This window comes from Pseudorasbora parva, chromosome 20 (genome assembly GCF_024679245.1).
Source record: "Pseudorasbora parva isolate DD20220531a chromosome 20, ASM2467924v1, whole genome shotgun sequence".
Lineage (NCBI taxonomy): Eukaryota > Metazoa > Chordata > Actinopteri > Cypriniformes > Gobionidae > Pseudorasbora > Pseudorasbora parva.
Genome location: NC_090191.1, coordinates 26,867,990 through 26,895,283, shown reverse-complemented (window position 1 = coordinate 26,895,283; position 27,294 = coordinate 26,867,990). Strand labels below are relative to the sequence as shown.

Here is a 27,294-nt window from a genome sequence, read left to right as displayed (position 1 = left end):
GACTGTGCATTTGCAATTTCTACTTCCGTAGCGCATGTTTTTTTACAGCCTATTATAAAGGAGAAATGTCAACCATGTAACAGGACCATGTTAAACAAACACTTTGACATTTGATGACATTCATAAAATACAGTTTTAAGACTCCAGTTTTGCTCCTCCAGTCAGAACACACACAATACGGCTGCCTGTTTCAGCTCTTGATTGTAGACAGATGTCTGCATCTCGCAGCTCTCAACAGCAGATGTGCCTCGTCTGGCAGACACCAGCAGAGGAAGCGCAGGATCACAGATCTTACGCTATAAAGATCACAGCATCTCATTGCCAGATAAATGTCCCATAGGACTAGGGACTTGTCGACCGAACCTTATCCCGGATTACACCGGGGAAAAGTAGTGGCTATACAGCACAAACCAATTTTCTGCATGACAATGGATGAATATAACATAAGACGAGATTGGTTTGAGACTGAATCACTGTCTTGCATAAGCAGCGATCTCCCTCAGGCTCTCTCGGGTATGTGTCATAGACATAGGCCTACTGAGACAACACGCATGCATAAACGCTCATTCACCTCTCTCTCTATCTAAGATTTAGAGCGCTATGGGCAATAACATCTTTAGGGCTGAAAAGAGTTGCTAACTTTTTTTTTAAACTCAGAAACAAGCCTCATCTGAGGTTAAGGGACACTTATTAAGTCTTACTTTCGATTAAATGCTCTCAAACGTCATTCCTCATCATGGAAGACTTTGATGGTGACAGATGGCATCACACTCCAGCTGCAGACGCAGCATATAAACAAGAGGAGCTCTCTGGGCCGCAGCAGGTGGAGAGAGAGGTGTGATCCATCACAGCGGCCTGGCAGTCCGATGCCCCGCCGAGGTACTTACACGCTGCACATCTGTCACAGTTTGGGAACACCGCGGTAGCTCTTGGCCAAGGCAGACCCAGAGTGCCAACCAACACCTGTCTGCTGGAGGAAACCTCTGTCACCTGTCCTCAGACTTGTGAAAGTTTGGCCCTAGGTGGGAACAGCAGACCAAATAATCAATGAATTATCAGGTTTAACTACAAACAGTGCTGGGAAAGTTACTTTTAAAAGTAGCGCATTACAATATTGCGTTTTCTCCTTAAAAAAACAACTTAGTTTTAAGCGGTACTTAGTTACTTTTTTTGGAAAGTAATCAGTTACATTATACTTTTTGTCACTTGTCACCTGGGCTTGTTTGTTTTTTTGTGTGACAAATTTCAGGTTGAAAGAAAGTCAAATTCAAGCCTATACAGTAAAGGAGCACAAACAACTATATAGAGCACAAACCAGCCTTTCAGCTGTGCTGCCATTCTGGATTGAAGAAGAATAGGTTGCAGGTGAAGAAAATGAAACACAAATGTCATGTTTATCTAAAGCAATTTTTCCCTATTACAGTATGGTTGGATTGGATCATTGAAGGTCATCAGATGAATAGTGAGATTAAATACATTGTTATAAGTAAATGTGTGTAATTTAATATATTTCATTATTGCAGGTTTCTGTTTTTATTAATTTCGAAGAATACTGAATCTGTTTTTGTGCAAGTGAGATCAGTAAATGCCTGCTCACGTTCAGTCTAATACTACAATAACCATCATGTTCACGCAGTGCACACAACGCTTTCATTTATTGGCTGGAGGGGTACCGGGAAAAACAAAGTAACATAATTTGAAAAAGTAACTCAGATATGTTGTACATTTAAAAGTAATTTGTTACTTTACTAGTTACTTGAAAAAAGTTATCTGATTAATAATAATAAATATATAGTAAAATATAGTATATATACTATAGTAGTATATATATATATATATATATATATATATATATATATATATGTACTACTGAGTAATATTAATTAATAACATGTACTTATGGTTTAACATGTACTTACTATATGGTTAGGGCTTGCTTGAAGGTTAGTTGCATTTAATTATGCATCATTTACTGTTTTTGCTATGGTAAGTACATTTAACATGTAACAAGAACACTGTAAAATAAATTGGGATTGTGCAATAAATGAATATTTCATGTTAAGTACAACTTGATTACTACATAAATAATACATTTAAGTAAAATGAAATGGCTTAAAATCTAGGGTGAAAAGACATTTTTCTCCATTGCATTTGATGTGGGTTAAAATTTAATTTATAGACTAAATGTAATTTATTGTATGTGCGTGTTTTCAAGTTTTATTAGTCTGTTATTATTTTATTAGTTTATTGTTTCATTTTGTATTGGTTGCATTTTTCTACAGCATTCTGGTACACCATTTTGGTAATTTTGTTTATCAATGAACTTGAACTTTAAAATGAACTTCAACCAGACTTATTGATATACATATCTAGAATCGCCATTGACTTGTCCCTCAATATGTAAAAACAAGAAAACAAATTGTGTACAATAACATATTTACAATGGAAGTTTATGCTTAGACCAACCTAAGCTTGTTTGCTGGTTTGAGCTTTGGTTAAGTTGGTTTGCTGGCTGGATGTAGAGAATTTTTGCTGGAAGAAACCAACTAAACAAGCTTGGTCAGGCTTTGAAACCATCGTGAACATCTTATTCCAGTATTGCATCTAAATCAACATTAGAATAATTCTGAAATTATCACCATAAGACATTATACATCTTAAAACTGGACTTGTGTGACAAAATCATTTGCTAACCTTGTATGCCCTTTATAAGTTTTATTCAATCAAACTCCTGTCAGAACTTCATCAGTAATGTAACCAGCAAACTAAAAGAACACTTTACAATTCAAATAACACAATTTTGTATGGAAGAACTAATCAAGCATTTCAATAAAAATATATACCATACATTTCTGCTTTTAAACCTTCTATAATTGCTTTCCCTATTGAATTCCATTCCTTTAAATTGTGTTGTGAGATGGTATTGTGTTTTTGTAAAATGATGTGGTTATGTAGCTGTGTGTATTAATAGGTTGAGTCATGAGGGTGTCTACAACCAAGAGCGATCTGCTTCACTGAAAATGACCAAAAGATCTCAGCTGTGAAAATGTTGAAATTAATTCAGCACCACAAGCATGATACATTCCCACTCACCACTATTAGCTGATTAAACCATGGCTGTGTGTGTGTGTGTGTGTGTGTGTGTGTGTGTGTGTGTGTGTGTGTGTGTGTGTGTGTGTGTGTGTGTGTGTGCAGTATGTCTGATTCGCAGACTGTTCTGTCCTCCCTCACATTAGGCTGCATTTCTCTCCAGTCTGTCAAAATCCATATGCATGAGAGAATTAAGAGACAGAATTACTCAAGCGAAAATACAGATTCATGCTCTCGTGCACATCATACATATTCACTATAACTGTAATTCAGAGTACCTTTTTAAAAAAATTAATGCCTTAGGGTTACTGGGTATATAAAGGGGGCTTTTTGAATTTATATAGCCTAATACAAGGAAAGTGTGTGAGCAGAGAAGTGACTGTATGTTAGCGTATGACTATCAAGTCAAGCAGTCAGCTGTGTGGTGGTTGTGTGTGTGTGTGTGTGTGTGTGTGTGCGCGCATCTTTTTGAGCAGCCTCTCAATAAAAATGTAAAATATGTACTGGCTGCCTCTAGTGGTCACTGCGGTCATATCAGCAAGCATCACACTATGTATGCTTTTTGTGCTTATTAATTGTCAAAACATTAATAAGTAACCTTAGCATGTTATAAAATCAAATGTTGTAGGCTTTCGTCCATGTGTATCACTTTCATAAGGGAATGTACAATGAAATGAAACTAAAACACCTTGGTTTAGACCACAATAATGTATTAGTGTAGTGTAGGGCCTCCTTTTGCAGCCCATACAGCATGCATTCATCTTAGGAATGAAAGATACAAGTCCTGCACAGTGGCCGGATGGATTTTGAGTCATTCCTCTCCCAGACCACTATGAGATGCTAGTGAAGGAAAATGTTTTCTTATACACTCTTACAAATAAAGGTTCTTAAATAGTTATTTGGCAGGGTGTATGGTTCCATTGAGAACCTTTAATATCTAAAGAACCTTTCCATTGAACAAAAGGTTCTTTGTAGTGTAAAAAGGTTCTTTATACTATAAAATGGTTAGGAAAAAATGGTTCTTTAAAGAACCTTTCACAAAATGGTTCTTTGGGGAACCAAAAATGGTTCTTCATCACTGTGAGACCCCATTTTTGGTTCTTCCTGGCACCTTTATTTTTAAGAGTATGTTCCAAATCACCCGAAAGTGGCTCAAAAATATTTTTGATTTGGTGACTGTGCAGGCCATGGGAGATGTTCAACTTCAGTTTCAAGTTCACCAAACCATTCTGTCACAAGTCTTGCTGTGTGTGTTGGTGCATTTTCATGCTGATAGATAGCACCCCCTTTCAGGCCAGGGTACAATGTTTCAACCTCTCGGTGCACATTGGTTGCATCATCGCATCTTTGCACCGTAATTCTCTCGGATGTGGGAAAGACAGTGGAGTCATAAGAGAACAATGCAACTTTCATATTGTTCACAGCCCAAGATTTTCACTTTGACACCAATAAAACGAACATTTGGCACATGTGACCAAAAGTTTGGCTGTAGCAGCCCAATCATGAATATTGACCCTGTGGAGCTCCCGTTGAACAGTTTTGGTGAAAACAAGAGAGTCAAGGTGTACCTTTCATTCTGCAGTGAGTTGGGCAGCCGTGGTTTTATGTTTAATTGCGTAGAATATACATTCCACGAGATTGCTCGTACTATTGATAGGCATTACCATGTGATCGTGTTGGTTTTTTGGATACACAATCTGGGTTAGTACCTGGACATCCCTTTCAGACAGCTTCCTCTTGTGTCAACAGTTACTCCTGTTGGATGTGGTTTGTCCTATGTGGTGTTATTCCGACATTAACCTGGATACCATAGCTCTTTATACACCACAAAGACTTGCTGTTCTGGTCACAGATGAGCCAGCGAGAGCCTCACCAACAAGTTGTCTTCTTTTAAAGTTTGATTTGTCTCCCAATATGTTATGTGGATTGCAATATTGTATGTACAGAAGTGTACATACTCTGCTAATTCAACCTTCTGCTATAGAATGTAAACGCGCATATATTGACGTGAAACCTCCAACACAATGGTTCTTTCCCAAGTGGCACACTTCATTTGCACTTTCAGCCTTACAATGGTTGCCATGTGCGAGTGTCCATTAATTCCATGAGACTGTAGGGTGTCCCATTTGTCATTTTAGGATTCAGAAGGGGACTTGCGAACGCTCCCTTTGCAGTCAATGTATGCGCCCTTGATGCACACTTTTGCCGAGGCCGCACTGATGCGAGCACCACAGCAGACTTCAGTCAAAGCAGATTTACATCACAAATGTGTGGACTTGTAGGAAGAACAAGTGTTTAGAGTGCCATTTGGGACAGGACCTAAATTGGCCAGTGTTTTAGTTTTATTGTCCAAACCATGCTACATCTGTGTGTTTGCTCCTAAACGTTTAATTCTTAGAAGGTCATAAATTTATTTATTTATTTATTTGTATTACGTTATATTTATACATTATGTACATATTGTACATTTTCGGTTTGTCCAATCAAATGCTCTTCACAATATGAATGTCCAAAACACCTTAAAGGGATAGTTCACATATCATATATAATTCGAATTAGACTCCATTGACATACATTATACGAGCAATGGTTGGAATTTAAAAAATTTTAATTTGTGTTCTACTGAAGAAACAAACACAGCTACATCTTGGATGCCCTGGTGGTAAGCAGATAAACATCACATTTTCATTTTTGGTTGAACTATCCCTTTAAACCGACATAGGCCTACTTCTTGACCATTTCAAAGAGTTGTATGTTGCCACTGACCTTTGACCCATATGATCTTTGACATATGTAAAAATTATTTACAGTACTCAGGTGTTGTTAAACGTTAAAATTACAAATTATGTTTTGCCTATGCGGGAATATAATGAGTGTTCAAACCGGTGCAATTTTTTGCAAGTCAGTCTGTATATTTTCAGAGGGCAAAAACAAGATTGTTGCATAATAAATTGGGCAAAATTGTACTTCTTCATCACCTCACAATGACAGGCAGCACACCGATTGGTTGAAAGTAATAAGCAGTTAAATCATATTTCAAGATATTGCATCTCTACAAGCTCTTGTAGAGATGCAATCATCTACAATTGTCTGAAATCATCAACAATTGTCTTTAATCACTCATTTTTGTTGTTAGCATGCTTGGCCTCGATAACCACAGCTTGCAGCTATTTTTTTTCTTTCTTTAGTAACATTTCTATCTGGCGGCTTTTAGGCTCCTGGCATTATACTTCTTAAGTTGCAACAGAAGGGAAATGATCTACTGGCGCCCTCTTGTGGTCATTATTCATACGACAGCAAAAGGCCCATCTCTACAATGTACACCGTTATGAGATTTTAAAGACAAGATGCATAAAGTGCATATTAAGATATATAGATTGTATATAAGAGTGCAAACAACATTCCCAAGGAATGAGTCTGTAAATGATGACAGTTAGTAACGAAGACAAACACTGTTTGTTTTTTTTTGGATGAATTCACAATTTACCCATTTACATATACACATTATATATATCTTCTTTTTTTTGCTGTGTATATGTAAAAACATTTTCTGTTGCTTTCCAGGAACTTTTTATGACAATCAACATGACACTTCTTGTATCTTGCCTTCCTTAAACTGAGTATTCTGATTTATGAAATGGCTGGATTATCAGAAGAAAAAAATGACAGTAAAGGTATTTATAATGTATAATTTATATTCATCAAAGAATCCTCTATAAATATTTAACAAAAATATTAAGCAGCACACAACTGGTTTTAAAATTGATTATATGAAATGTTTCTTGAGCACAGCTCAAATCAGCTTATTAAAAGAATTTCTGAAGGATCATGTGATGCTGAAGACTGGAGCAATGGCTACTGAAAATTTAGCTTTATCATTACAAGAATAAATTATATTTTAAATTGTAATAATATTTCACAATATTCCTGTTTGGTCATGCTTTATATTAGATGGCCTTAACTACTATTTACTTACATAAAAAAAATGTATTTTTGTGTTCAGCAGAACACTTTTGCTGATATTGAGGTGGGATACGGATAGAGTTAGGGACAGGTGTGGTGGTTTGGGTAGTTTAAGGGCAGGGTTAGGGGTAAGGGAAAAGTCAACAGTGTAATTATAAATGTAATACAGAAATTAATAACTTATGTAATTACATGCAGGTAATTTATCAAATGTAAGTACCCACTTAATGTACACATTAAGGGGGTACATAGTAGTTAAAGCCGCCTAATATAAAGTAGGTCCTACTGTTTTTGCTTTATTTTTGATCAAATAAATGCATTGCTGGTGAGCATTAGACACTTATTTAAAAAACATTTTAAAAAAATCTTACCAACCTGTGTATATTTATAGTGAATTTTGAAACGAAGGACACGCTTTAAATATTACATACCTAATTTAAGTTGAACTATGAGTTCCAAAAGTTCTTTCAACATATGAGCTGCCATGCATTGGACTGTATTCCACTGTATCCATCCGCGTAAAACCAAAACATTCCCACAATGCCACAAAAACAGGTTCTTCAAGAGATTTGTGTATAGGCACACAGTGTATGTTCACCTCCATGTGCTCCTGCGATTCAGTCGCGTATGATGTTCTTGCTCCTGGCACAGATATTGCTGGTGTCTTAAATACAACTTTCTCAAACGTGATTGTGATGTTTGTCCTACGAAAGAGGGCGATGAGAGATGGGTGATGATGCCTCCTGTGGACAAACAGAGAAATTACAGTTTACAGAACAGCTATGTTCAAATAAAAGATTAACATTACACCCTTGTCAAAACCATTTGAAGCCTTTAAGCAGTTTTACCTCAACAAAGACTTTGCTGTGTTGAATCCAAGCTCTTTTCCAAAAAATAATAAAATAATAAAATGTATACACAAAAACCATTTGCCATTCACAGGATCTCCAAAAGTCCTGAAGCACCTGAATGCCATCTAGTTCATCATATATCATATATCCAACAGCAATTGCAATATGTTGCAGCTGAATATTTAACAAGATTTAGCTTTGGGTTAACTCAAGCATGGTAATGTGTAGGTTTTGGCACAGTAAATTCAATATTTCAGCTTGTTTTTATTATTTCAATACTAAAATGGAAAATGACAGGCAATTTCAACCTTTTGTGTTTGAATGTTTTGTACAAAACAGATAACAGCAGACATGAGTAATCATAAAATAGTTTCAGAGTCTAGTCATAATCATAGTAATCATAGTCATTTCAGTGTTTGACTGCAATGCCAAAGGATTTTAAACACAATAGTGATACTTTTCTCAAAGACACAGTCATCAAAACTTAATTTAAACATTCTTAGTTAAGGCTGATCATGGGCACAATATTTCTTTACCATTCCAGCTAGATGAAAACATTGAATACAAACAAAAATTCAAGAGGTCAATCTGCTCGAAATGTCAACATTTTTGGAAATAAGTGCAATTTAACTCCATTTCTATAAAACAGTGGCATTTCAAGTCCTTCACCAGACACCCTTTAGAGTTTGAAAAAATAAAAATAAAACATTCATATCCTTCATAATGAGCCTGTTTTTGATATATTCCCTTTGGAACCTCTTCCATCGGTTTAAACTTGTATGGATTTGTCTTTTTTTTTTAAATGAAAAGTTGTTTATTATTATATTAAAGAATCAGGCATGCGATTCATCCGATTCCTCCGTTTGCAATTCGATGGCCTTGATGTGGTCTACTGTAAACTGGTTTCGCCCATGTTTGTAATAGTGCCTTAAATCATTTGGCTCATCGTCTGCTGTGTCTTCATCGCTGCTGTAAATAACAGAGGCCATGTTTTTGTACGGATCATCTTCATCATCCTCATTAATATTGCCATGAGTGATGATATATTCCTCTATGGATCCTACAGTAGGATTTGGACAGCAAATATCCTCCGTTTCAGCAGGATTCTCCACTGTAGCAGTAGTGAAAGTTTCCTGCTGTACAACAGGCATCAAAATATCCGCTCTGGTCTCTATTTGATTACATACAACTGCAATTTGTCCTTCTTCGGTTTTGGGCAAACTGTTCTCCACCATTCCTTCTTCGTCTTTAAAAGTGACTGATTTTGCAAATCCTTTCCCATTGATCAGAGTGGAAGATGAGATATTTGTGGATGTTTTTTCGGGAAGCACCAGGATTGGCAGCTTGTCTGGCAGTGGCACAGGTCTGTCAGACTCAAATCTCATGGTTGGCGGAGGGAGCATGTCATCTATTTTGGTGTATAATCCGCTGCAGTATTCATGGTCAACAAACGCCATGTTGTGGTAGGAGGCATCCTCTAAGAGTGATATGGGACGTCCTGAATTGACCTGTTGACCACGGAGAAAGGGCATTTAGGGTCTCCTCGAACAACCTTGACACATTCACAGGTCAAATCCACTGCTGAGGTCCAGAGCTGATTATAGAGCATTTATGTGTTGCTGATTCTTGAGACATGGGACAAAATTTGTTATGTATACAAAGCAATTTTTGAATTTATTTTTTTAGATGCAATGCACAATGTCAGATAGAAAAAAATATATAAACTGTAATGTGAAATATTGGAAAATATATAACTGATATCTTCTATTTTTCTGGTGTTGCTATTAGAACCTCCTCGAAATTAGGCATATTTTCAAAAAAATTCAAAGTATTTCTTGTGATGGAGATGATTTATCATGATTGTGACAAATATATTAGCATAATTTAAAAAAGCACAATATAAAAATGATTATATTTATATATTTATATTTAAAGTGTTTTAATTATGCTAATATTTTTGTCTACAAGAACCATTTTTAAGGAGGGAGGTAAATATAAGTTTCTATTCGAATTTTAATTTGCACTGTTTATAGATAAGGAAAAACATTTTTGTTTTTACATTTAATATAGATTTTATATTTATGTTGAACATAAATCAAAATATATGCATATTTATATTGTTTTTAATCTACAAAAAAAACAAAAAACTGCAAGTGGTTTAGGGTAGGTTAATGATATACAGTCAAACCAAAATGAATTCAGACACCTTCAAACATTTCTCACATTGTCACAGTTTATTTGCTATCGTTTATAAAATAGTAAATATGACAAGAACACAGAGTTAAACTGTGTCAGAACAAATTCCTCTTGATAATGTCAGACATCTTTGATAGAAAGGGATGTGGATTACAATCAACCAATCAGCTGTTAAATTTAAGTACAGATTTAGATCATATCAATTTAGTTCAACCAATCACCAAGCAATGCTTACTTTTAATGCTTAAGTCTGTGGTGTAAAAGGTCACATTAGCAATTAAAGAAAAACACTGTCAGGTCAAAGTGTCTGAATAAATTTGGTCAATCAATTTTACTGGTAGTCCACAGTATGAAGAATTTTTGGCCATAATATATCACAGTTTACTTCATTTTACTATCCTCACTTACACAAATGAACTATAGTGTCCTGCACCCACTAGTAAAAAAGTATATATGGTGTCTGAATAATTTTTGGTTTGACTGTATGTTTTATTAATTTTGATCAAGTAAACAGTACATGAAAATGAAATGCTACAAAACAGTTTAGTGATCAGCATCAATTAATGTTTGGGTTTTGTTTTTTGTTTTATCTCATCTCTCAAGAATCAGAATCAGTCTAAATCAATATACATAATTAACAAATACTACAACATTTTCAACAGTGTTTATTAAAGTTGACAATGTAATACAAATACACATACACAAATACAAAACGTCTATCTATATGACATCAGACCAAATACACAGTGAACCATCAGACACAAGGGGCTCTGCTTCGTATACTAACCAGCTTAAATGGTGCACCATTTATGAGGACATGTAACACTGACACTGCCATTTAAACCAGCCAATCAGGAGTATACGGCTTTCATTTTCTCAGAAAACACATCTCACCTTCACAAGGGACAGTGACAATGCAGAACACGTCTAGCTACTTAATGTCAGGTACTTACCTGCTGAAACCATCTTAAGCTCTACATAAGAGGAATTAGAGGAACGTGAGGGGAAGACGACAATGGCAGGAACTGTTTCTTAATGTTTGACTGTGTGAATGATGATTTATTTAATTTATGAAAGTGTTTCTCTTTTTTGTTCATAATACTTTAGTCTTCCTCCAGTTAAAACACAATATTTTCTTTCACTGTTAGCGCTCTCATTGTTTGAAATGGAGTTGATTTAATAAGCTTTGCTTGAACTGTAGCAGGCCAAGTAAGCTCAAGTAAGCCTATAGAGGATGTACCAACTCCAGGGTAAGGTTAGGAGACGCATTTACATGAAATCATTTAAAACGTGTCTACCTTAAATTCTCAAAATTCATTCATTTGTTCATAAACCACTGTTCATTTTAACAGAAAAGCAAGCATATTGTATGTGTATGAGCACTCTCTTCATAATCCCTAAAAAGCTGTCACTCAGTTTTGTTCATCGCAATTTCACAAATTTCTGTTATAATCAATTAAGCTGAATGCACAATTAATCTTTTTGTTTGTTATAATGAACAAAACAGCCAGCATTGTGTATGGTGATTGGATTGTAAACACCTCTGATTGGCCATTGCATTCAAGAAAGTTCATTTCTCCTACTATTTTCAAATAAGTACTGATGTGCATTCTGGCAGTATAGTATATACTCAGAAAGGATGTGAGCTCACATCTGGTGTTGCTCTCAGTTTCTTTGGTACTACCAGACAAAGTATAAGGAAGATGAAATGAACCACTTGTAGTTAAATGAATGCGGACAATCAGTTCTCAGTGCAATTAAATTAGACAATTATCTTATTGATAAATGTAGCATCTAATTTTCTATCAATGTACATTCTTGAGCATTTTGGGATACTTAATGAAATAACTGGTAACTGGAAACACATTTACCTTATAAATTCCTTAATTTGAGTCAAAAATCAGGAGGCTGCCAAATTATTTCAAGTCACTGAATCATTTTTTCATCTTTGAACAGCTCAAAAATCAAAAACTCTATATTTTGTGCCAAATTCTCCATAAACTAGGGGAGACCGGGTATAGATGTAACACGGGGTGAGTTGTAACACTACCAAATCCACAAATCACAGATTCAGTTTCCTCTGGCTTCCTTTACAATCCCACATGGAGGTTTTCCAGTCTGTGTTGCCTCTCCTGAAGCTACAGCAGAAAATCTGATTCTAATTCAGATCTAATTCTGAGGTAAGAAAGTAAAAATAGAAAAAGAAAAGATAATATATTGTTTCAACTATCGTTGTAGATAATATTGTATGAGTTATATCAGATCAAAGTGTAATTTCTCTAGTAAAGAAGGGTGTACCAACCTGCTAATTTCCAAGCACCATGCTAATACAGTTAGCGACATTGGCGGGATAGGTTGTAACACGTGTTTTGAAACAACCATTCACTTACATATAACTAAGAATATTTTTATGATTTTAATAATTCTACAGAATGCCTGTGTTTGTTAATTTGCTCACACACACACAACACACACACACGCACATGTACAAACACATGCACACATGCATGCACAAACATGCCAAAATTCCAACATATTCACACATATTTTATTATGTCAGCCAATCATTTAAAATAAAACTGTTGTTGTGCCAGTTTGTTGCATTTTGTCTAGCTGTTACAACTTACCCTAGTAGTGGGGTAGGTTGTAACAAAGGACCAATTTGTATTTGTCATCATCTCACCAAATCTGTGATATAGTTGAAGAATTTTAACATTTTGCCATCTGTAGTAGACAAATGTGGGTACTTTCCCTAAAAGTTTCAGACATAAGGCTAAAAAAAAGGTAGTTTTATTGCTGAAGAAAAAAAGCGTTACAACCATACCCGGTCTCCCCTATTATTTTGATTTATATAACTGATTTATGTCTTACACAGAAACCACAAACCATTTGAGGTTTCAGTTTCAAGGTTTCACTTTTCACCTTTCAAGCTGAAAGGACCTGTAGCCTACTTGTTAGCCTATTAAAATCGCTACGATGGACTGACGTGCCTCAAAGGGGCTGTATGGGATTTAAATAAAGGATATTACTCAGTGTGTTTGATATTAAATATTAGCTCTCTTACCACATTCGGATGTTTCCCTAGGGCTACTGAGCCCCTGTCTTCTGGATCACGTCTCTCTCTTCGTCTTTTGGCCAGCCAGAGGCAAATAAATAGTGCTGTCACAGCCACTATAAGAACAATGGCAGCAATGCCACCGGCCATCCCTGCATTCATATCTGCAAACAGCCGTTCTTCTCCAAATGGACTTCTAGGAACTGTCCATAGAAAAAATCTATGATTACTCAAAAAACCTTCTTCTTCTTCTTCTGTGTAAGGCAGTTGTGTCTTTACACCTTTAGGTGAGTCATCGTTTAGTTTGGGTTTGAGCAACTGCCAAAGGTTGTTTTCAACAGCTTATTCATGCCTCTTTTAAAAAAAAAAAAATCAACAATGAATAATCAAATTAACCAGATAAATGATCTTTGGGAATTATTATTCTTTGAGTTTGACCATCTGTGATATGGTGTAGCCAAATGGCAAAATATTATTAAATATAATTTATTTATTTAGCGCATCTTTGCGTAACAAATTATGCTACTATTTGGAAATGTTCACAGTAAAACAATTGGGTTTATGAATACAATAACACAAGTATGGTTTTCTGGAAAAAATAACAGAAATAGATAAGAAGAAGAGTGCATGAATGACTCTAATAATAAGGATGACTCAACATGTTTTTTTAGCAATTTCTGCGGGGAAAAAATATTTTCTTGATAAAACATAATTCAGACAGATGATTGAGAGAATTTACCTGGAAGTCCCCTCTGTAGAACTTCAATGTCCACTGAAGCGTGCGCTGCCTCACCTGACTCTTCGTCTGTTGCAATCACCTGTGATTAAAAAAAAAAGTAAAATCATATCATCAGGGATGACATGACTAATATAATCCTGTCAGGGTCCATGTGTTACTGCTGTTTTGCACACATTGATAACTATTTCAATACAAACGCTTGTTGATTTGTGTTTTGTTAAGGCACATGTAAGTCATTAAGTCACAGTCACGACTGTCACCTCTAGGATGTGTCGGTCGAACGCTCTGAGCCGGTTGGTCTTTGCGATCACAATGCCATCCTGGGTAATGTGATACGGTTTACTGCTACCCGTCAAGGGTTGCATTGTGTAACGGATTTTTGGGTTTATTCCCTGCAAGGCAGCGGAGGGGAAAAATAGAGAAATTATCTAAATGAATGTTCGCTGACAATTTTTGTTAGGCGTTTCCTATAAGGGAAATGTTTTCACTCTACATCTTTGAAGTCTCTGTCCACGGCTTGGACCACCAGGACTTGGTTCCCATAAGTGGTGACCAGAGTAGCAGGACTGGAGCTCTCGATGAGGAACCCTTTGTAGACGGTCTTGTTGAAGAATGGAGGAAACAGGTTCTCCGACACCACGTGCACTAGTGCCGTGGCCACCGAAAATTTCTTCGGGTCATTCACCTGCGCAGCCTGTTGGAGATCGCAAAAGGGAATTATTATGAGACCACTGATGTCATCGTTGACACGTAACCCAAACATTTATGTTGAATGCAATTGTATAGCATTTCTTCATATGAAGAATCCCAGTTATGGTTTGCAATATGGCAGTTGAAGCACTTCCAGCTGATCAGAGAGTTAAATCAGCCATTACTTTGTTGTTCATAAACATTATTACCAACCATTATGCGGAGTCGGAATGAAGGGGTAAGGAGTCTGTTTTCCACACGTTGCTTGAGAGAGATCTCTCCTGTTTTTGCGTCGATTGTAAACCTGCCATTATCATCACCTATAAAGTAATTTTGAGCAATGCTAATATATTATAATGTAGATGTAAAGGGTTAAACAGTTAATAAATTATTGCAACACACAGTAAACTCACCCGACAGGATAGTGTAGACCAGAGGGGTCAGTATGTCTTTGTCTCCATCTTCAGCATGAATGGGACCCGGAGAAAAATAAAGCACAGCATCCTAGATCATAAAGAGCATAAGGCTTAGTTCAGTTCTGTTACTACCTCATGTCTCAGCCTCATACGTCATGGCCACAGACCGTTGGCTGAACATCTGATGCATATGGCACAGGCCCACTAATCTGGAAATACTTCAGGAGTTTTAAAGTTGTCATCTGATTGGTTGAATTCTACAGGGTGTCAGCAAGGCAATTGTTGCGCGGTGTGCCTTAACGGTCCGCCTGAAAACAAATACCGTGACGCCAAACTCCCTCGTGGAAGAAGAACGCTGTCGTGTTTACAACCGCGACAATGAGCGTGTACCAGGATCAACCAAACGCAATAAACTTGCACAACATTCTTGAATAAATCATTTATAGACGCACAGCAGTCTGTTATTGCAGGGACATCGACTTTACATTTTCACGGCCATAAACACGACGCGGAACAAAGCGAACTGTAATTGGTCGGGCTACCCGAGATTACTACCTCTAACCTGTACTGCCACCACATACCTCATCTGTTTCTGTGATGTTGACGCTGTACACAGGGTTGGTGCAGATATTATGATCTCCATCTTCATAAACAGGTGCACACGGCTGAAACTGTGGATACTGGTCATCACCGTCTAGAACATTCACGGTGACCGTAGCTGTTGTGCTGTACTTTTCTTTTGTGGTCATTTCCTGTTGATTTAAAGAGCAGGAAGGGCAGTTTTTAACTTTGCTTTCTTTTAGGCACGTCATGTAAACAGTAAACCGTTCATAGATATTTCACATACCACAGCAAGTATGACCACATGCAGCTGGGTTTTAGTCTCATAGTCCAAAGGTTTATCCAGGATCACCATCCCGCTGTTGGGCAGGTCGATCCTAAAATAGCTGGCATCATCCTGAATGAGAGAGACACACAGTGCTGGTGGTGTTCTCTTAGATTGTGAAAGGGAGAAGGTGGTTCTCTAATAACAAATACACTTTGAGGCCTTTGTATAGAGCAGGTTTATACAAAATAAGGAGTCAGTCAATGCAGACCGACTGATTGAGGCTCCTGCAAAACCTTTCATTCAGCCTTTTATCTGTAATTTGGCCACTACTGAATGTGCCACTCACTGTAGACTTGTCGGTCATATAAGTGATTGTGTCTCCATCACCGTCTCTGGCTTTCACTGTGAACACCATTGAGTTTACAGTCAGCAACTGTGGGAAGAGAGTCAGGATTCAAATGTCAGGGGTCTGATATAATGACTCATGATTCTTTAAAAGGTTCATTCCAAATACAATTATAAAATCTGGACAAACCGAACAACATTAGTTTACCTCACTTATATATCGTGGTTGAATGGTGTCTTCAAGGAAATATGGCATGTTGTCGTTTTCATTCAATATCTCCACCATGATTCGATACCGACTCTGAAATATAAACATCCGGGTTAATTGCACTTTAGCATCATTAAGTATCATTATTTTTGCAGCGCACCATACCCTTATTATTTCATCTTCATAACATGTCAAAGTAGCTATCAGGACTGATCCCAGCACCTGTAAATTACCACAGAAAAAAGAAAAACATTAGATCACATAGGGAGATTAGTATTTATAGTCATTTTTCACCTCAGGTTATCATCGTTTCAATGGTACACGTTTATTTACGCTGTCATTCGAAAGTTTGGGGTCAGTAAGAAATGAAAGGTGTCATTGTTACAATTTATTTATATATTTTTTAGTACTGAGTAATATTAATTAACAACATGTACTAAAGGGATAGTGTAGAATTAGATCTGGTCAAATAAAGGTTATATAGCTAATATTGATAATCATTTATAGACCTTTTCTATTTTAAAACCCTAAACAATGGCTTAAAATGCCTCCAATGTGTTGGCTGACTGTTTTAAAACCCTAATGCGCAAGCGTTATTTTGGCTTCCCTCCACATGCGAACATCCACTAATTTATTTTAATCACCTCTCGATCCAAGGTCCTTGAAAACGACGAGTTGAGTCGGATTGTTCGGCCCTCAAGGTAAAACCAGTCAGCGTTTTCTCCTGTGAGACACAAACGGATGCTACTGGCTCCAGGGTCCCCGTTGATACTGAGGTTGGCTATGAACTCTCCAACGGGACTGTTCTCTCTGACCGTGGCAAATATATCTTGACCTCCGAGGCATAAACTGGCTGCCATTCAGATGAGAGATTGATTAGATTATGAGGATAAACATAAATCATCCATGAAATCAAAGATTGCATAGCTAATTTATAAAACAGCACCTTCATAATAGGGAGAGCAGGGATAATCATAATTGTAACAAATATTGGATTTTCCACAATTATTTGTGCTGCTTACATTGATCACTCATTAATAAAAAACATAGGAGATATATTGTATCTACTTTAACCTTTAGGAGGAGGAGAACTATGGAAATCCATTTCTGCCAAGGAATTAAAAAAATTATTTTAAAAAATGCAGCTTTTTATCTCTAAATTTTAACTTATATCCTCCCAATTCTTTATTTATATCTCAGTTTTGAATTTCTCTTAATGGAAAGTTTCACACTGTTCTGTCTTTATTTCATACAAATATATTGCAATTTCTCGCTTATATATTTAGACTTTTTTTTCTCTGATTCGTGGTTTTATAACACAATTCTGACTTTTCAAGTTTAGCCTTTAAATCAAAATTCTGAGTTAACATCTCAAACTTCTCCGAATTTCAATTGCAATTTTTTTTCCTTTTCAATATGAATTTATATCGTATATATCTCTTTTTTACGTGAACAATCATTTGCTCTCTCTATCACAAAAAGCATATTTTGTTCAAGAAATGTTTCAGTACATTTAATTTAATATTTATGTAAATACACAAAATTTAACATTACATTCATGTCACATTCAAACAAGTAACAAATGAAACAATTGTTAAAATACTGTTGAAAAGTATGCTATTAAATTCATGCAGACTGTCCAGAGAATTTGATCTTAATGAATGAAATCACTGACTTCTGATTGCAAACGTTGGTGTCTTGGTAAATGTGCAAATTTGTGACCATATTTACTTTCTTGACATGTTAATGAGTCATTTGCATGTTACTTTCCCTTCGTAACATTTGACCTGTTCCAATTCGGAAATGTCTTTCTTTTTTCAGTTAACGACCCCATTATTTTTTTTTTAACTCTCACCTTGCGAAATGTAAATTATAAATGGGACACACTACAATCTTTGAAACTTTGCAGACATACATAAGTGAAAGCCACAATTGGGGGTTTTGCACAGGGGGGAAAATCCACAGCTGTTCATTGTTCGTTCATGTTAGTTCAAAGTGCATTGATGTTAATAAATACAACTTTTGATTTTAATAATGTATTAGAAAATGTTGAAATTAACACGAACAAAGATAAATAAATGCAGTTCATTATTAGTTCATGTTAACTAATATAGTTAACTAATGAAACCTTATTGTAAAGTTAATATGTGCATGTTATGTTGAGAATTTATTTGTTGGAAGATCATTTAAAAGAATAGTTAAGTTAAGATGAATAAGTTAACATTAATAAACAGCATTAAGATTAATAGCTCATGTGTGAGATTCATATGTGGTTAAAAACAATCTATGTGTCATTATGATTGGTGAATTGTATTGAAACGGACTTCATTTCCCAAGATGCAGTGTGCCATGGTGAAAGGTCACGTGACTGTTTTGTTGATGTTCAGGAGCTTGAGCAAGGAGCCATCTTGTGAATGATTTGCTGAGCAAGCACACGCTGTATTCACTCTTGTTTTTGTTTGTTTTTTTTCCATTAAACGTCGAAAACGAAGCAACGTCTCCCTTCGTTATTCTTAGTCACCAAGACGATAAATGTACAACATTTTTGGTGCCGAAAACCCGGGAAGCAGAAAGCTATGGGTGACGAAGATAACGAAGAGCGACCGGCCGGTGTGGAACAACTTGAAAGGTCCAAAAGAAAGCGTCGGACAATACGGAGTTCCACAACGAGACTGCTGAACCAGATCGACGTTGAATTATTAAAGGAAGAAAAGGATATCGATCGTGTGCGGGACATGTTAGCCGTGTTGTCAGCAAAGGAGGACAGTTTACGCGAGCTGGACAGCATAGTGGAGGAACACACTTCGCTGGAGGACGTGGAGGCGGAGATTGAACTCGCAGAGGAATACAGAGACCGCGTCATCGAGATGAAAGCGCGAGCTCACCGAGTGATCCGAGAACATGATACTGTGAGTAACCCAAGGCCTGCTCTGTCAAGTGATAGTAGCGCAAATAAACCGACTGTGAGACTGCCCAAGCTACAAATTGAGAAGTTCAGCGGAGATGTTAGTGAATGGCAGGAATTTTGGAGCCAGTATGAGACTGCTATTTATAGCAACAATGCACTTTGTAAAAAGGAAAAGTTTACCTACCTGAAAACTTACTGGAACGGCTGCAAAAGCAGTAGCAGGACTCACATTGACAGACAGTAACTATGATGCTGCAGTTGATATTCTAAAAAGCAGATTTGGAAGGAAAGATCTCATTGTAAATGCTCACATGTCAAAGCTTCTGAATCTCTCTCCTGTTAAGAAATCATCTGATGTCAGGGCATTAAGGCAGTTATATGATGACTGTGAAATTCAAGTCAGAAGCCTGGAGTCGTTGGGAGTGGTATCAGACACCTATGGTGGTATGTTGTGCCCAATATTGCTCCGAATGATGCCAGACGACATGGCTCTTGAATACAGCCGTCACAGAGGGGATGATGATGATGAGTGGAATGTGCCTAATGTGTTGAAGTTCCTGCAGAAAGAGGTTCAGAGCCGAGAGAGAACTTTACAAATGATGAAATCATACAACCAGAGAGAAAATCAGTCTGCTAACAAAACGTGCAGCAAATCATATTCAGCCAGTGATGTGAAATTAAAGAAACCAAGCATGACATCTGCAGCTGCACTACACATTGCTGACCAGAAAATGCAAAACTGCCTGTTCTGTGATAGCGCTGAACACAAATCTGAAAAATGTCCAGACCACTCAGTGTCGGCACGCAAGGAAAAACTGAAGAAGCTTGGCAGGTGCTTTATGTGTCTGGGGTCCAAACACATCGCCAGGTTTTGCAGGTCAAAGGGAACGTCATGTGCCACATGTGGAGGCAGGCATCATACAGCCATTTGTGAGAAAAATGAGGCATCTCCACCTGCTGCGGCTGCCAACATTGACACTGTTATTTCCTCAGTAATTCCCCAAGCAGAGAAAGGCAAACCTGACATTGAGAACACTGTGCTGCTACAGACCGCCAAGGCATGGGTTATAGGACCCACAAGCAGGAAGATGGTCCGCTGCTTGCTAGATGGAGGCAGTCAGGGGAGTTTTGTGCATGAGAATGTGGTGAAGGAGCTGCAGCTACCTGTTACTAGACAAGGGACACTTACTCTTCACACATTTGGCTCCTCTGCTCCAACAACGGTGAGTCGCAACATAGTGAAGCTCAGCTTGAAGAATGTTTGGGATAATCAGCAGGGAATTGAAATAGAGGCAGTTGTCACCCCCAAAGTGTGCACAGCGCTGATGAAAGTGCCTGGTGAACATATACAAAGGGAAATGAAAAGCAGAGGTCTTCAACTAGCAGACTGTGCTGGAGATGATAAAACTGAGCTTTCTGTGCTAATTGGCTCTGATTACTACTGGCAGATAGTATCAGGAAGAGTAGAAAGACTGACAAAGAGCCTAGTGGCACTGGAGAGCACTTTCGGATGGGCAGTGCAAGGCCCAGTAGCAGTGTCCAGCATGACAGAGACAACCTGCATGCATATTCAGCTTAGCGAGGATGCACAGATTGATAAACAGCTGCATGCATTCTGGGAGCTTGAGTCCCTGGGCATCACAAGTGAGAAGTCTGAGAGCCCAGAGGATGTAGAAGCGTTGCAGCGGTTCGAGGAAACCTCCATCTTCAAGGATGGGCGTTACGAAGTGGAGTTGCCATGGCGACATCATCATCCTCCACTCCAAGACAATTACCGCATCGCAAAAAAGAGACTTGAGAGTTTAAAAAGGAAACTAAGCAAAGATGTCACACTCTACAGCAGATACAATGAAGTTGTGGAGGACTACTTAAAACAAGGAATGGCTGAGGATGTGCCAAGGGAGCATGCATCACCACAAGGCAGTCAGACATATTACTTACCTCATCACGCTGTATTGAGAGAGGATAAGACGACAACGAAACTGCGGGTTGTATTTGATGCATCATCCCACGAAGATAGAAGTCCCTCACTAAATGACTGTCTCTTAACAGGTCCCAATCTGAATCCAGATCTGATGAGTATTTTGATCAAATTTAGACTGCATGAAATCGCATATATGGCAGATATCAAGAAAGCATTTCTTCAGATTTCACTCTCAGAAAGAGATCGGGACGCTGTGAGATTTCTGTGGTTCATAGGACCACCAAAAGAGGAGAAGGACATGACGCTGCGCATACTCAGAATGACGAGAGTGGTGTTTGGAGCTTCATCAAGCCCATTCTTACTCGCAGCCACCATTAGGAAGCATTTGAGACAGTATGAGTTAGAACACCCACAAGTTGTAGAAGTCCTCCGCTCCTCACTCTATGTTGATGATTTTATTTCAAGTGCAAGTGAGGTGATAGAGGCACATACAGTGACAACAACAGCCAGGAACATTATGTCTGCTGCAGGCATGGAGCTATGTAAATGGATGACGAACTCTCCTGAGCTCAAAGAAAAATGGCAGAAGAGCTCGATGGATTGTGCTGTGCAGCCAGAACCACACGGGTCTGTGCTGAAGGTGCTGGGTTTAGTGTGGAGACCGGGCACTGATGATTTTGTTTTCGACCTCAGGGGGCTGCTTGATATTCTAAAAGACAGAGAAAACACAAAACGAAGTGTTTTGCAGTCTTCTGCACGCATTTTTGACCCTCTAGGATTCCTGACTCCCTTCACCATCAGGATTAAGTGCTTGTTCCAAGAGATGTGGGAGAGAGGGCTCAAGTGGGACGAGGAACTGCCACCTGATCTGACGAAAAAATGGCAACGGTGGTGTTCAGAGCTCCCTCAGCTGCATCAGGTCTCAATCCCACGATGGTACCAAACACACATGCCACATCAGGACGGTCAAGAGTTAAGGCTACATGTGTTCTGTGACTCGAGTGAAAGGGCTTATAGTGCAGTTGCTTATCTTCAAGGAGAAACAAAGGAAGGAGAGGTCACCATAAGCCTGGTTGCATCCAAGTCCAGAGTGGCTCCACTCAAAAGGATGACACTGCCACGCTTGGAGCTAATGGGTGCTGTAATAGCAGCCAGGCTGGGGAACACCCTCATGAAAGCACTGCAACTAGACAAGACACAACTCAGACTATGGACAGACTCAATGATAGTGCTGCATTGGATTTGTGGTTCTGCTCATAAGTGGAAACAGTTTGTAGCAAATAGAGTCACAGAAATCCAGTCTCTAACTGACCCGCAGTCATGGTCTCATTGCAAGGGGAATATGAATCCAGCTGACCTCCCCACCAGAGGCCTAACTGTGCAGGACCTGAAGCAGAGCACAATGTGGTGGAATGGTCCTTGTGGTCTGATGTCACCTGATCAGTCAGAGAACACTCGGGAAGATGTTCAGGAAGATGAGGTAAGGTCTGAACTCAGATCCAAATACCAGACTGCCATACAGCTTGTCACCAAAGACCCAGATCTTTTAAGCCCTGTTTTATGTCTGGAGGAATACAGCAAACTAAAAACAGTGCTCCGAGTGACAGCCTGGGTAAAGAGGTTTATCACCAACACCCGCTCAAGCACAAAATTCAGTGGTGAACTGACGGCAGAAGAGCTGAATGAAGCAGGAAAACACTGGATAAAAGTGATTCAGAACCAGAGTTTCAGCTCTGAAATTGATCTGCTGAAAGCAGGGAAATGTCCCAACACTGACTCCAGAATCCGAGAGCTAAAACCATTTCTGGATGAAGATGAGCTGCTCAGTGTGGGAGGAAGGCTCCAGTATTCTGATCTCTCTTACAGAGAAAAGCACCCCTGGATTTTGCCCAACAACCACCGATACGCAGAAATGTTGGTGCAGTATGAACATGAGAAGATAATGCATGCGGGTGTACGAGACACTTTAGTGCAGACAAGAGAGAAGTATTGGATTTTGAGGGCACGACAGGTAGTGAAGAAGGTTGTGTCCAGATGTGTACTCTGCAAGAAATTCAAGGCAAAGGCTGGACAGCAGACTACAGCACCACTGCCAAGAGACAGAATAACAGAGTCACCGCCATTTGAGACAACTGGGGTGGACTTCGCAGGGCCACTCTATGTGAAGACACAGAGCGTTATGACAAAAGCGTATATAGCACTTTTCACTTGTGCTGTGACCAGAGCAGTCCACTTAGAGTTGGTCTCAGATATGTCTACAGAGAACTTCCTGCTAGCGTTGAAAAGATTCATCTCGAGAAGAGGATTATGTAAGGTGATCTATTCCGATAATGCCAAGACGTTCAAGAGAGCTGATCAAGATTTGAAGGAGCTCTGGAAAGGAATTAAAGACCCACAGCTGCGGGAGTTCTTCTCAGAGAAGGGCATAACCTGGCGGTTCATCGTTGAAAGAGCAGCCTGGTGGGGCGGATTCTGGGAGCGGCTGGTAAGATCAGTCAAAATTATTCTCAGAAAAGTGCTTGGCAGAGCTAAACTTAACTTTGAAGAAATGTGCACCATTCTGACTGAAGCTGAAGCCATAATTAACTCGAGGCCGCTCACTTATGTGCACAATGATGTGGATGAGCCAGAGCCACTAACACCTGCTCACTTCTTGGTGGGTCAGAGACTGACCTGCTTGCCTCCTAAGCCATGTCCAGCTGAGGCTAACCATCCAACAGCGAGCAAGGAGGAGATGAACAGGAGGTGGCGCTACAGACAAAGACTTATGACCAACATCTGGAACCGATGGCGGAGAGAGTATTTGCTGGATTTGAAGTCGGCCCATCGCTGTGACACCCCACAGCCTTCTCTGCTGAAGGTCGGAGATGTTGCACTCATCGGAGAAGACAACACTCCCAGGCAGAGCTGGAGGCTAGGAAGAATTGAGGAACTGTTTCCGGGCCGTGATGGCCTAGTGAGGTCATGTGCAGTTCGCACAAGTTCAGGGACTGTTCTGCGGAGACCCATCCAGCTTTTGTATCCTTTGGAAATTATATAAACTGTAGTTTATGGGGGGGAGGATGTTGAGAATTTATTTGTTGGAAGATCATTTAAAAGAATAGTTAAGTTAAGATGAATAAGTTAACATTAATAAACAGCATTAAGATTAATAGCTCATGTGTGAGATTCATATGTGGTTAAAAACAATCTATGTGTCATTATGATTGGTGAATTGTATTGAAACGGACTTCATTTCCCAAGATGCAGTGTGCCATGGTGAAAGGTCACGTGACTGTTTTGTTGATGTTCAGGAGCTTGAGCAAGGAGCCATCTTGTGAATGATTTGCTGAGCAAGCACACGCTGTATTCACTCTTGTTTTTGTTTGTTTTTTTTTCATTAAACGTCGAAAACGAAGCAACGTCTCCCTTCGTTATTCTTAGTCACCAAGACGATAAATGTACAACATGTTATTTGGAAGAAAAAAGTTACCCTCTTGTAATATTTGACCTGTTCCAATTCTAAAATGTCTTTCCTTGTTCAGCTAATGACCCTATTGCCCTATTTTTGTTAACCTCTCACCTTGTGAAATGTAAAATGACATATGGGACAATAAAATACAATATTTTAAACTTTGGGGTACAAAATTGGGGTTCTTGCGCAACATGGGGAAACAATCGATTGCAATGGATAAAATCATATGCCACCCTACTTCTTTTGTGGTCAAATCCTGAAATTGTTCATGTTATATCAGTAAAATGGTTTGCAAACACAATTTCAAGTTGACTTTAAGCAAGAGACTCCATTTGCTCTTTCTCTAATCTCATTTCTGCCAAGAAAAAAACAGAAAAAAACAAAATTGTATCTCACTTGTGACTTTTCATTCCGACAGGTTGAGCGAATCCGAGCTCTCAATATTATAGAAGAGTGTTGTTCAGAGACTTATTATCATTTCCAACAACCTTGTAACCATTTCTGGCGCATACGTTAACATTCACTAGCCTATATTTCAGAGCAGTGATTCGTGAAAATTTTCCTCTGTAATTGCAGATACTGATTTCAGAGGTGTTTACCTTTTGCAATGTGATAGAATATGTTCAGTGCCATCTGGCAGAGGAACAATCTCCATGGCATCAACATGGTTGATATTCCCCTGGGCTTACGTCTGCCAGTGCCAGCTGTAAAAGAAATGCCAAACCCTGACAGTCAATTGCTCTGAAGGATTTAGAGTGCTCATATTACCTGTCACAAAGAGCAGACTTTCTTATTCAAACCAAAGGTCAATTAAATCAGAAGATTAACAAAGCATATTTATACTGTCGTGGCACCATCTGAAATTCATCAGTCGAGTCACTCAAGTGAGTCAAATCAAACTGCTAAGTGAATTACTAGAACCTCATACAGTCTCTCACCAAAACAGTGTTTGTTTACTTCTGTTTGGGCTTTAGTCGTGTGTAGTCTTCACCTCAGTGTACTTGAAACCTATCATGATGTCTTGAGCCAGTGTAAAGCCACCAGCCTGGCAGTGATGTCGCTTACGTGACCTCCACGCCACGCGCCACACTTACTTTTGATCCTCCGCCTTCCACCTCGACACACCCCTCCACATGAGCTTTTTCCAAATCCTCACATAATACCTGCAAAGCTGCCTAAGAACTGTTGTTTCCCATTTAAGTTCTGCTGCTTTCCAAGCGAAACTTTTCAAGGGAATCATTTTTTGTTGCTTTATCACGCACGAGGATTACATGATTTCCGTCCGGCCGCATTTTGTACACAATAAAAATGACATGGTTCCTGTTCAATTAGCCTACAGATTAATTTGGTGGATTTATTTGGAGTGTTCAAATATGTATTATGTAACTGTTTAAAAAGTTGTAGGCTATGCTTAATTTTAACACAAAAAAAAGATTTATATTTATGTATGCCGTTTTTCTATATAAGAAAATACATAACAGCATGAGGGTTAGTAAATAATGACATGTTATTCCTTTACAGTTCATTCACAGGACCAGTAGGGGACACCATCACTATCACCTTCAACGAGTAAGATTGTAATGACTTTGTAAAATTGTAACAACATGGTTTTTTAATGTTTTTCAAAGATATCTTTTATATGCTCTCCAAGGCTGATCAGTAAATACAGTTAAATTGTTAAGTATTATATAAAATAACTGTTTTCTCTTTTAATATTGTAAAAGGTATTTTATTTCTGTGATGGCAAAGCTGAATTTTCAGCATCATTACTCCAGTCTTCATGTCACATGATCCTTCAGAAATCTGTCTAATATGCTAATTTGCTGCTCAATAAACATTTCTGATTATTATCAATGTTGAAAACAGTTGTACTGCTTAATACTTTTATAGAACCTTCAAACACGATACCTTTATGGAAAGAAGGTCTTTACTATCCTTGCTGAATAAAAGAGGTGAGTTTTCATTTGTTAACATTAGTTAATGTATTTTTAACATTAACTAACCATGAGCAACACATTTTATTATATTTGTTCATCTTTGTTAATGTTAATTAGTAGACTATTTAAAGGAAAACACCAACTTTTTGGGACTTAAGCTTATTCGCCGTGTCCCCCAGAGTTGCTGCATTCCAGGCAGGAGTTACGACTTGATTGTAAGGATTGTAAATGAGCATAAGACCCGTACGGTCTGCCATGCTTTGTTTACATCTAGCTATCACAATTCCTCACGCTCAGACAGTTTGGCGTGACTTTGCCTGGAATGCTAAAGTCGTGATTTTTAAAATTGTAAAGTTGTTGGCTCAAAAACCTGGCTGGAACACAGCATAAGAGCGATGGAAAATGAAAAGTTGCAATTTTCTAGACCGATATGTCTAGGAACTACACTCTCATTTCTGCGTAATAATCATGGGTGCAGAGGAGCATTGATATTAGGCACCTGAAAATAGCAAGTATAGGCCAACTTCCATTAACATAACCAACGTAATAACCTGCTTGCCCAGCTGGGGACTATTTTTAGGCGCTGTTCAGAGTCTCGTCCTGCCACGGCCGCATTGCCAGAGCCTTGTCCTGCCATGGCTGCCTCGCCAGGGCCTCATTCTGCCACCAATGCCTACACTGCACCAAGG

The 27,294-nt window shown here is 38.4% G+C and overlaps 1 protein-coding gene across 6 annotated transcripts; it reads right to left on the bottom strand.

Moving 5' to 3' along the window:
* Nucleotides 1–512: 512 nt before the first annotated feature.
* Nucleotides 513–27,294, bottom strand: cdhr5-rs (cadherin-related family member 5, related sequence). 6 transcript variants are annotated; one of them, XR_010899529.1, is made up of 16 exons: nt 25,607–25,736; nt 25,268–25,372; nt 17,027–17,235; nt 16,548–16,604; nt 16,383–16,475; nt 16,176–16,262; nt 15,848–15,958; nt 15,582–15,752; nt 14,998–15,088; nt 14,798–14,904; nt 14,388–14,588; nt 14,155–14,286; nt 13,895–13,973; nt 13,165–13,358; nt 7,652–7,796; nt 513–1,018 (listed from the first exon to the last, which is right to left on the bottom strand). XR_010899529.1 is itself a non-coding variant. In XM_067427328.1 (15 exons), exons 2-15 carry the CDS (start codon nt 25,332–25,334, stop codon nt 7,758–7,760), a joined length of 1,638 nt encoding a protein of 545 aa, XP_067283429.1. In that variant the 5' UTR covers nt 25,335–25,372; nt 25,607–25,736; the 3' UTR covers nt 6,840–7,757. The 6 variants fall into 6 exon arrangements, 5 of the variants coding, with proteins under 5 accessions (XP_067283429.1, XP_067283426.1, XP_067283425.1 ...); XM_067427328.1 differs by lacking the exon at nt 513–1,018 and having other exon boundaries at nt 6,840–7,796; XM_067427325.1 differs by lacking the exons at nt 513–1,018; nt 7,652–7,796; nt 25,607–25,736 and adding exons at nt 8,207–9,412; nt 27,157–27,294.